General features: G+C 38.6%; 1 protein-coding gene across 1 annotated transcript; it reads left to right on the top strand.

The window, feature by feature from the left end:
- The first annotated feature begins 9,250 nt into the window (after positions 1-9,250).
- Positions 9,251-10,642, top strand: LOC138878680 (zinc finger BED domain-containing protein RICESLEEPER 2-like). Its single transcript, XM_070158367.1, has one exon. The coding sequence runs from the start codon at positions 9,251-9,253 to the stop codon at positions 10,640-10,642; it is 1,392 nt and encodes a 463-aa protein (XP_070014468.1).
- Positions 10,643-10,894: the final 252 nt, after the last annotated feature.

The following is a 10,894-nucleotide window of genomic DNA, read 5'->3' as shown; positions in this document are numbered from 1 at the left end:
GTCTCCATCTGCATTTTTTGCATTGCATAAGGCTACTTTTCTGCCTTTCGAGGTTAAGCTCTACCTCCATCATCATCTGCATAAGGCTACCTTTCTGCCTTCCGAGACTAAGCTCTGTCTCCATCTGCGTTTCCCTGCATTGCATAAGGCTACCTTTTTACCTTTCGAGACTAAGCTCTGTCTCCATCCTGCATGGCTGAAATATCGCCAATTTATTTTCTTGCATGGCTGAAATATCACCACTTTATTATTCTTGCATGGCTGAAATATCGCCACCTTTTATTTACGTCTTGCATCGGCTGAAAGATCGCCACCTGCTGCATTTCATGGGCTGAAAGATCACCAAATTGTCCAAGGGCACCATTGTTCGGATGTACCATTTTCATAGCCCGAGAACGCCATGCCATGGCCTGAGGACCCAATTTTATCTTTTGCACATCATTATTCAAAGGCATCATGGTTCAGAGGCACCATTCTCATAGCCCGAGAACATCATTTCATAGCCTGTGAATCCTTTACCATACGCCTCATGGCCCAGGACGTCATGGTTCGAGGACGTCATCCTAACCGTCCGAGGACAACATTTATGGTCCAATGGGAATTTGCAACACGTTTAAATTTATGCACAATATGTGCTCGTATTGCTTACTTGCAGGTGCACCGGCTGGCAACGACCGTCTCAGCAGGAGCGATCCCGCTCCGGTTCCCGCAGTCTATCAGTTTTTCAGAAAACCTCTCTCAATCTAAAACATCGCGTCCGTCTGTTTCAAATCTCCATCGGCATATTCCGTCGATGGATCCTGAACTACATATGGCCTGATTCCTGTAAGACCAGGGATATGTAGGCAGATCAAGAGCCAAAGCTCGTTCAGAATTCTTTGCAAATCGTTTATTTCGGTCAAAAATCTTTACCCGACAACTCTTCATCCTCCTCGGGTAAAGAGGGGCAGCTGTTGATACCCAATTTTTCCCTATGTATTTTTTATACTCAAAACACTTTCAAAATAGCATGTATATGCATATATAAGCATGCCCAAGAGTTTTGGTATTTTCCCCTAATTTTATAAGATTTTTAAAATCAATTTATTGTCTATTTTAGTAGTGCAAAACCCATAATTATTCCCAAAATCATCAATTTTGGTGAATAATTTATTTTATTCCCATATTTACACCAAAATATAGTTAATATAAATTTTGCATATTTTTACAAATTTATTTGGTATGTTAAAAGCTAAATTGCATATAATTGCAATTGTAGCCTACTTTATGATTAATAGCATTTTATAATTGTAAAATTGGTTCCAATATTTTTAAATTAATATTTATATATTGTTTGTTGGTTCGGTTCCTTTAATTTGCTTTCAAGATCATTTTACCATTTTTAAAAAAATAAAAAGGGAAACACTGGATATTTAAAATCTGGCCCATTTTTATTTCAATCATAGCCAAATTGATCCCCCCTAATTGACCTAATTCTGAAACCCAATTGGACCGGCCCAATTCCGATTTAACCCAACCCCTTTACCCATTTATCCGACCCGCCCGATTTTCTTTTAATCCCACCCGTTGATCTTTTAGATCAACGGCTCCCCTCATCCCCTTCCTTCTTTAATTCAAACGACCCCTTTACCCTACCTCATTCTCACTAACCGCTACCTCTGCAACCCTCCACTATCTCAAACTCTCTCGAGGGTTCTCAAACCCTAGCCTCCTCTTGCCTTGTTCCACCGTGTTTTCACCGGAATCCATGGCTTCTCAGGCCATGGACAACCTACATTCACCTCCTCCGGATCTTGCATGCCTGTTTCTCGAAGGTTCGAGGCCAGACCTCGAAGGTCTTCACTCAGACCTTCACCGATTCGAAGATTCCGGCCATCTCCGACTTTGCTCCGGTGGCTCTTGGTCTTCTAAGCCTGTTTCTGACCTCATCCGACTTAGATCGGACCCCTTTCTAAGCCTTTCTCATTCTAGGGTTCCTCCGAAACCCTAGCTATTCGAGGTTTTCTCTGATTGTTCTTTTAAATCTATGCTATATCTGTGCTTTACTGGAGTTTTAAAACGCTTTCCCCAATTTTTCTTTCAAAAATTACTTCTTTTCGATCTAGGGTTTCTGAAAAGCTTAAAAGATTTTTCTGACTCTTCCTTTTCTTTTCTTTGTATGTATGTGTCTATACTATGTTCATATGTTTTCTTTTCTACCACGCCTGTATTGTCCTTCTACTTTTCTTTTATACATGTTACTCATGTGCTCACATGATTATCCTTGTTATGTTTTCATTACTCTTCTACTATATGTGTTTACTGTTAAGTTCTTCGATTTTTGTTTGCTTTACTGGACTCTGTTTGTGTTCTTGCTAAATGTGTTTTATCTACTGCTTCTTAAGTTTGTATCACTTTTTCTTCTGAACTTGTTTAAGTTCTGAGTTTTTCTCAAAACGTGTTCTCCATGCTTTTGACTGTGTATCATGTCTGTTTGTTTCTCATAAGTCTTTGGAAAAGACTCCTGAGCCTCTATTGAATGGTTTGCCTTCTCATCTCTATTGTCTGACTCAACTCGAAACCCTAAGGTTCGGGGATTTCTTGGCATTTTGATCTTTTGTGTGCGAGTTAGGTTCCACTTCGGGACCCTGGACTCTCAGACTCATTGTGAGTTTGCGAACTAGACTTATACCTCTTCTTGCTTATGATTCTGAACCTTTCTTTGCTAAACTCTCTTCTAAATAATTTGACAAACCCCTCTAGTATTCACATATTTGTGTGCTTTATATATAAGAATTCTGCCTTCAAAGGTTTTTGATTGATTCTGAAATCCTCTAATGGGGTTTGATTGATTGTTACTGATTTTTCTTTAATTGAACCTCCTTTGCCTTTTCCTGACTTGGTTCATTCGAATTGAATTATAATTTTGATTTCCCTGGCTGTTTGATTTATTCCCTTTCCTTATTTTTTCCAAGTCGTGTACTATTGAATTCTTTCCTTTAATAACTTCTCTGTATTTACCTCTTTTGTGCTACTTTTAAAAGGTTTTAATCAAAACTACTTTTCTTAATTGGATTTTACCCATTGAAATCAGAATCCCTTAAGTAAAGGGAGATTGATTTCAATGTTATTTCCTTACCTTTTCTCACTTGTTTTTTGCACTATAAAAGGGGCACGACCCTTCTGCACTTTGATCATCCTTAACTTACAATTCAATACTTTTACAACACACTTCGAATTGCATACTCTTACACACACACTCTCAATTCAGCACTTTACACACATAATCTCACAACTCTCTTCTAAGATCTTCTGCCTATTTGTTGGTTTTACAAGACTGCTGCTTTTCTTTTCTTGTTTCCCTGAAACTGGTATGTCCTTTATTTATTTTTTTGCCTCACCCTTATGTGCTTCAGACTGTTGTTTACTCTACTGCCTATGTTCAGTAATTTGTGTTAAATATTTTTCTTCCTTGCTTCTATTTCTGTTATGAATCCTCTACCCTTATCCCTTTCTATGTGTTGAGTTAAGTTCTTGGCCTGACAGTATCCTAATTACTGTCCAGGCCTTAACTTGATCCATAATGGATCCTATCTCTCAATGCTTGACTAACAAGATGGTTAGGGGTGTGCCAGCATCCCAATTGCTGGGCATGATCACTAGCTTGCTCTGTCTCTCTTTGATTCCCTTCCCCCTTGTGCACTTACACCTATTCCTAGAATTTTAAGTTCTTCCCCTCTCTCTTGAGCCTTGCTTTGGGACCTTGAGTTCCCTCTAAACATGGACATATGAGAGATGGCATTTCCACACTGCACTATAATCTAAATCTGCAATATATTTGGGGTTTAAGCACTGCCTGGAGTTCCAGAAACTCCTTGGATCTCTGAAACACCCCAGATAAGAGAAGTCTTTGGAAATCTGGATTTCGGAAGTGGTTCAATTTCATATTGTTAGACACTAAGTCTGAATTAGGTTGCTCGGATGTAGCTGTGATTTCTGATGTACTTTTAATTTCTGTCTTATTTTTTATTGGCCTGTAATAATTTGTATAAACTCATGGGGATTTAGTGAAAAGAGAGGGAGTTACTTTATGCACAAAGGGTAGAGATCATGCCTATAGGATTTAATTTTTGGTCTATGCAACTCTACACGTAGAAAGCATGTCTATAGGGATTAACTTCTAAACTTTCTGCAACTACGCATATAGATACCATGCTCATAAGGGTTTATATTTTCTGCGCATAATGATACCATTAGGCAAACTGTAGGTTTAACAACAATGTTGCATATAGACACCATGTTTGTAAGACTCCTGTTTTTTTTTAAAAAAAGTGTTAAAATCAGTTGACATATAGAAAACATGCCTATAGGAATTTCGAATTTGAACTATCTCATTCTTGTGCAAGACAACACCAACCGTTTAATTAATAAATACTTTTGGTAAATCCGACAGTCTTCTGCGATTTTCTGAGCCTCGTAAGTTAACAAACATTTCCTAAACAAACTGCCATTTTTCTAAAACTCTCTTTTTCTGATACGTTCGTGAAATCTCTTTTACTAGTTGGCATACCTTTTGAAGTTCCTTTCATTTATTTTAAACCTCTTTAAAACAGAACACACTTTTCCGAAACTCATTTCATTCTGAAAAACTGATAACTCTTTATAATCAGTCTGCTTTTCGAAATCGTTAGTTCTGTCCAACACATAGCTAAAGTGGTTCAGTCTTTGACGACTGCATTCGAGTAAGCCTAATGCGGACTTCCTGTCTAAAAATATGAGTTAAACCAATCCGTTTATCACTTTAATTTTAAAGACCAAACCAGTACGTGCAAGACATGCTAAAATCCATGGCTTATGTGATTTAAGGAGGTTTACTTGAGCCGTATTTCCTTATTTGCTCTCCCCACTTTTGTATTGTGTGTTTTGATTGATGCCTTAGTATTTTGTCCTTTGAAGCTCTCCAAAGGCCCCAAATCCCTTCTCTTTTAGGATTAGTAGTCCTAAATACCTCCGGGACTGATAGGATTGGGGGCGGGTAGTAGCATGCAATAAGTAAAGATAATATTCCACGCTTTAATACCTTAATGAGCGGGAATTGTTGAATATAGATATGATGACCGGTGCGCTAATATCATGTTCGACCCCTCTTTCGAGGAGTGATTGCTGGATATTGCATTGAAGTGATCCATATTAATTATAAACCTAGGACCCCCCTCTCTTTATTTGATTTCATCTTTTCTTGTAAAATTATTCAAATCTCTTTTTTTAAATTTCTGCCCTCTCTATATACTTTCAAAAGTTTTCAACCTAATTGCAATGTTCTATGCGAGTCCTTATTTGAGCCTTGATTGTTTACTTGTAAAGTCACAATTGCAACATGGTCGGGACCACACTAGTGGATCTTGAGGGGTTCCTAACACCTTCCCCTCGAGATAATTTCTAGCCCTTACCCGAACTCTGGTTTTCCAACTCAAACTCTTCTAAAAAAAGTGTCCTAATGCATTATAATCATTAGGTGGCAACTCTTCAAATTCCAAAACCCAATTCTCGAAAGGGAATAGAGTTGTTCTTCCCAATGTCGTATACCCGATTTTTGACCCCACAGTTAGAGAAAAAGGGGGCGTCGACAGTATGCCGCCCGACAGGGATATTGACTTTTGCATTGATTTGGCTCCAGGCACTCAACCCATTTCTATCCCTCCGTATAGCATAGCCCCGCCTTACATGAAAGGGTTGAAGGAGTAGTTGCAAGACTTGCTTGAGAAGGGTTTCATTAGACCTAGTGTTTCGCCTTGGGGTGCGCCAGTGTTGTTTGTTAAGAAGAAGGATGGATCGATGAGAATATGTATTGATTACCGGTAGTTGAACAAGGTTACAATCAAGAATAAGTATCCATTGCCGAGGATTGATGATTTGTTTGATCAGCTTCAGGGTGCCAGGGTATTTTCGAAGATTGATTTGAGATCTGGCTACCATCAGCTGAGGATTAGGGCATCTGATATCCCTAAGACAGCTTTCCGCACTCGGTACGGGCATTATGAGTTTTTGGTGATGTCATCCGGGTTGACAAATGCCCCAGCAACTTTTATGGATTTGATGAACTGAGTGTTCAGTCCTTACTTGAATTCATTTGTGATAGTCTTCATTGATGATATTTTGATATATTCCCATGGCCGGGAGGAGCATGAGCAACATCTTAGAGTGGTTCTCCATACCTTGAGGGATAGTCAGTTATATGCTAAATTCTCAAAGTGTGAGTTTTGGTTGAGATCAGTTGCATTTCTGGGTCATATTGTATCAGCAAAGGGTATTCAGGTTGATCCGAAGAAGATTGAGGCAGTCAAGAACTGGCCTAGACCAGCATCAACTATTGAGATTCGAAGTTTCTTGGGATTGGCAGGCTACTATCATCGGTTCGTGGAGGGGTTTTCATTTATCGCAGCCCCGATTACCAGATTGACCCAAAAGGGTGTCCAGTTCAGATGGTCGGATGAGTGTAAGGTGAGCTTTCATAATCTCAAGACAGCTTTGACTACGGCACCGGTGTTGGTTTTGCCCACAGGTTTAGGGCCTTATACAGTTTATTGTGATGCATCTCATATTGGGCTTGGTGCAGTGTTTATGCAGGGTGGCAAGGTCATTGCCTATGCTTCACGGCAGTTGAAGATTCATGAGAAGAACTATCCGATTCATGATTTGGAGTTGGCAGCCATTGTTCACGCATTGAAGATTTGGAGGCATTATCTGTATGGCGTGGCATGTGAGGTGTTCACGGATCACAAGAGTCTTCAGTATTTGTTCAAGCAAAAGGAGTTGAATTTGAGGCAGAGGAGGTGGTTGGAGTTGTTGAAAGATTATGATATCACTATCTTATATCATCCGGGGAAGGCAATGTGGTGGCCGCTGCTTTGAGTAAGAAGTCAGCCAGTATGGGCAGTCTTGTTTATATTCTGGTCGGTGAGAGACCGCTTGCTTTGGATGTTCAGGCTTTGGCCAATCAGTTCGTGAGGTTGGATGTTTCTGAGCCCAGCTGTATGTTATCTTGCACAGTCGCTCGCTCTTCATTATTGGAGCGTATCCGAGATAGGCATTATGATGATCCTCATTTGTGTGTCCTTAGAGACACAGTGCAGCACAGAGGTGCCAAGCAGGTTACCTTAGGTGATCATGGAGGTTTGAGTTTCCAGGGTCGAGTTTGTGTGCCAAATATGGATGGGCTTCAAGAGTTGATTTTAGAGGAGGCCCATAGTTCCCGGTACTCTATTCATCCGGGCGCCGCAAAAATGTTTTTATATGTATTTGTGGTAGCATTACTGGTGGCGGAGGATGAAGAAGGATATCGTTGCATATGTGGATCAGTGTTTGAATTGTAAGCAAGTTAAGTACGAGCATCAGAGTCCCGGTGGTTAGGGGTGGGCATAAAATCCAACAACAAACAAAAACCGAATTCCAAACCGAACCGAATTAATTCGGTATTTCAGTTTCAGATTTTTTTGGTATTTAGGTCTAATTTGGTACGGTCCTCGGTATTAAAATTCTAAAATTTTGGTATTTCGATATACCGAAATACCGATTTTTAAAATATATTTTCTTAATAACCCAGCCCACTACCCATCGCCCCAGCCCCAACGCCCAAGCCCAAACCTTTCTTTATTTAATTCCCAGCCCCAACCCACTCTAAAATCTAATTTCTAAGGGTCAGCTTGCTTAGCTGGTTAGGGAGGGACTTAGGTCTTAGGGCATTAGTATACATTTATCAATTTAGACTTAGGTAGAGTACAGTATAGTCTTGAGCGGCGATTTGGGCATTTGGCGATTTGGGCATTTGGTGATTTTCGACTTCCTGGCGATTTCCGACTTCCGAGCTCCGACTCCTCACTCCTTAGTCCTCACTCACGCTGTTGTTGTGACTTGCGAACTTGCGATAGTTTCAATTTTAAAAGGTATGTTTTTCCCTCTTTTCTTCTTGGATGAAATTCGTGGTTGTACAAAATATTTATATATGTTGTAAACCAGTTTTCTTTTCTTTCAAACTAATTAACAATTTACATATTTGGTTCTTGTAACTAATTGTGAATTTTAAAGCTTTTATCACGTAATGTTTTTCGTGTAGGCTGTGTTCAACTAGGAGTAATTTTCCGTTTCATTTTCAATTCATGGAAACTGGAAAGGAGCTATGATTGACTTTATTCTCATAGAAAATAAAGAGAAGACATTAATTGTCAAGTACTAAGTATACTTCCTTTAAATATGATGACAATAATAATAGCATATCACATGCTGCTATGGAAAAAAAACACAGAAGAATCCAAATTGTATGATTGATATTTGAGGGTAAGCAAACACATTATGATTTATTAAGTTCCCAAACTCTTCCTTAAAATAATCCAAACATGTTTAAGATATTAGTGAGTGAGGGGATCCAGAAAGAAGATTGGATCAGAAAGATAAATGGATTAACAATTTTGCTACAAAGTAAAGAACCTTTTAGCATATGTTGAATATTGATTGTTATCATAAAGAACTGCTAGTGTTACTGTTAGCATCTTTTAGCTGATTGTTAATTTATGTTTATATTTATTTAATTTTGTATAGATGGCAGATACAAGTAGAGTAAGTGATGTTGGTTCAAGGAAAGTTTACCTGTTCGGTAGATAGTAACACCAACACCATTGATACTCAAGATTCTAAGAAAAGGAAAGTCATGCAACCTAAGTCTGACGTTTGGAACCATTTTGATAAATTTGAGGTTAATGGGGTTGGAAAAGCACGGTGTCGATATTGTAAACAAGCTTATGCTTCTAATTCATCTAAGAATGGAACAACAGGATTGAAGAATCATTTGCTTAGATGCAAAGAATACCCACTTAACAAAGATAAATTTTTAATCTTGCCAAAATGATGAAGGATCAATTTGGAAATTTGATCAAAAAGTGGTTAGGAGGGCCTTAATTGAGATGATAGTTATTGATGAACTGCCATTAACTTTGTAGAAAATGAAGGCTTTATGAGAAACACTCAAGCACTATTTCGTCTTCCTTCTCATAGAACAATAGCAAGGGATTGTTATGAAGTTTATGGTGAATTGAAGCAAAATCTAAGAAGTTCTTTTAGAGAATCACAACCAAAAATTTGCCTCACAACAGACACATGGACTTCATTACAAAGAATAAATTATATGTGTTTGACAACCCACTTCATTGATAGGGATTGGAAGTTGCATAAAAGAATACTAAATTTTTGCCCTATCACTAGTCATAAGGGTGAAGAGATGGCTAAAGCTATTAGGGATTGTTTGCTTGAATGGAAATTAGACAAGGTTTTCACTATTGCCGTGGACAATGCTTCTTCAAATGATGTCACAGTCAAAAAATTGTCTAAACAGTTAGATATGTGGAAAACAAATATGATGAGTGGTAAACATCTTCATGTGAGATGCATGACTCATATACTAAATCTAATTGTGCAAGATGGTTCGAAAGAACTTGATGTTTCCGTGACACGTGTTAGAAATATTGTGAGGTATGTGAGATCTTCGCCTGCAAGGACCCTAAAGTTTAAACAGTGTTGTGCACATGTAAAGGTAGAATGTACCAAAACGTTGTGTTTGGATGTTCCTACTAGGTGGAATTCCACCTATTTGATGTTGGATATGGCACAACACTTTGAAAAGGCATTTGACAAGTTTCATCTTTTTGATGATGGATTTTCTACTTATCAATGTTCTCATCTTTGTGAAGATGGTAGTAGTGCAGGTCCTCTTGAATCTGATGATTGGGTGAATGTGATAGAGTTTCTTGCAAGATTTCACGAGCTAACTAAAAAAGTTTCAGGTTCACGTTATGTCACTTGTAATTCTCATTTTGAGGATGTATCTGAACTTTATTGTTATTTGAAAATGTGTTTAGCTAGTGAGGATGAGTATTTGAGAAAAATGGCTGAGCAAATGCAAGAAAAGTTCAAGAAGTATTGGTGTGAGCCTGAAAAGATGAATACAATGATTTTTATTGCTTCCGTCTTGGATCCACGTAACAAATTTGAATATGTTGAGGGAACACTTGAAGAACTTTTTGGGGAGGAAAAAGGAAAGAAAATAAATGTCGAGGTGTATGCTTATATGAATTCTTTGTTTGGAGAGTATCTTAAAAAGTATTCAACTGGATCTTGTCATCAATCTCCATCTAGTTCTACTTCATCTAACAACACATCTAATACATCTAGTGGGAGTGTTATAAGTGCATCAAAAATAAGGACTAAGCTTAGCTTGAAGAAACAAAAGGAAGACAATGGAAGTGGGGGTGCTAAATCAGAGTTGGATAAATACATTAGTGAAGAACAAGAGCCTTTTAGTGAAGAATTTGATATCATGAGTTGGTGGAAAACACATGCTCCTAGATTTCCTATTCTTTCGGAGTTGGCTCGTGATGTGTTGGCCATTCCAATTTCTAGTGTGGCATCGAAATGCGCATTTAGCACCAGTGGCCGTATTCTTGATTCATTTAGGAGTTCATTGACTCCTAAATGTGTGCAAGCTCTTATTTGTGTTCAAGATTGGCTTAGAGAAGAGAAGAATCCTATTAGTGTTGAAGAAGACTTGAAGTATCTTGAGGAACTCGAGCTTGTTCCGCACTCGAGGGGGTGCAAGGGAGTTTTTTCCAATTAAAGGACAATCGAAACGGGATTGGTTTATTTGTTTCAGAGTCGCCACTTGGGAGATTTAGGGTGTCCCAAGTCACCAATTTTAATCCCGAATCGAGGAAAAGAATGACTCCATATTACAGTCTGCGTACCAGAAATCCGGATAAGGAATTCTGTTAACCCGGGAGAAGGTGTTAGGCATTCCCGAGTTCCGTGGTTCTAGCACGGTCGCTCAACTGTTATATTTGGCTTGATTATCTGATTTTATACGAATATG

This window comes from Nicotiana sylvestris, chromosome 9 (assembly GCF_000393655.2).
Source record: "Nicotiana sylvestris chromosome 9, ASM39365v2, whole genome shotgun sequence".
NCBI classification, from domain to species: Eukaryota; Viridiplantae; Streptophyta; class Magnoliopsida; order Solanales; family Solanaceae; genus Nicotiana; species Nicotiana sylvestris.
Note: the sequence above shows the minus strand (reverse complement) of the source record. Positions and strands in the feature narration are given on the sequence as shown.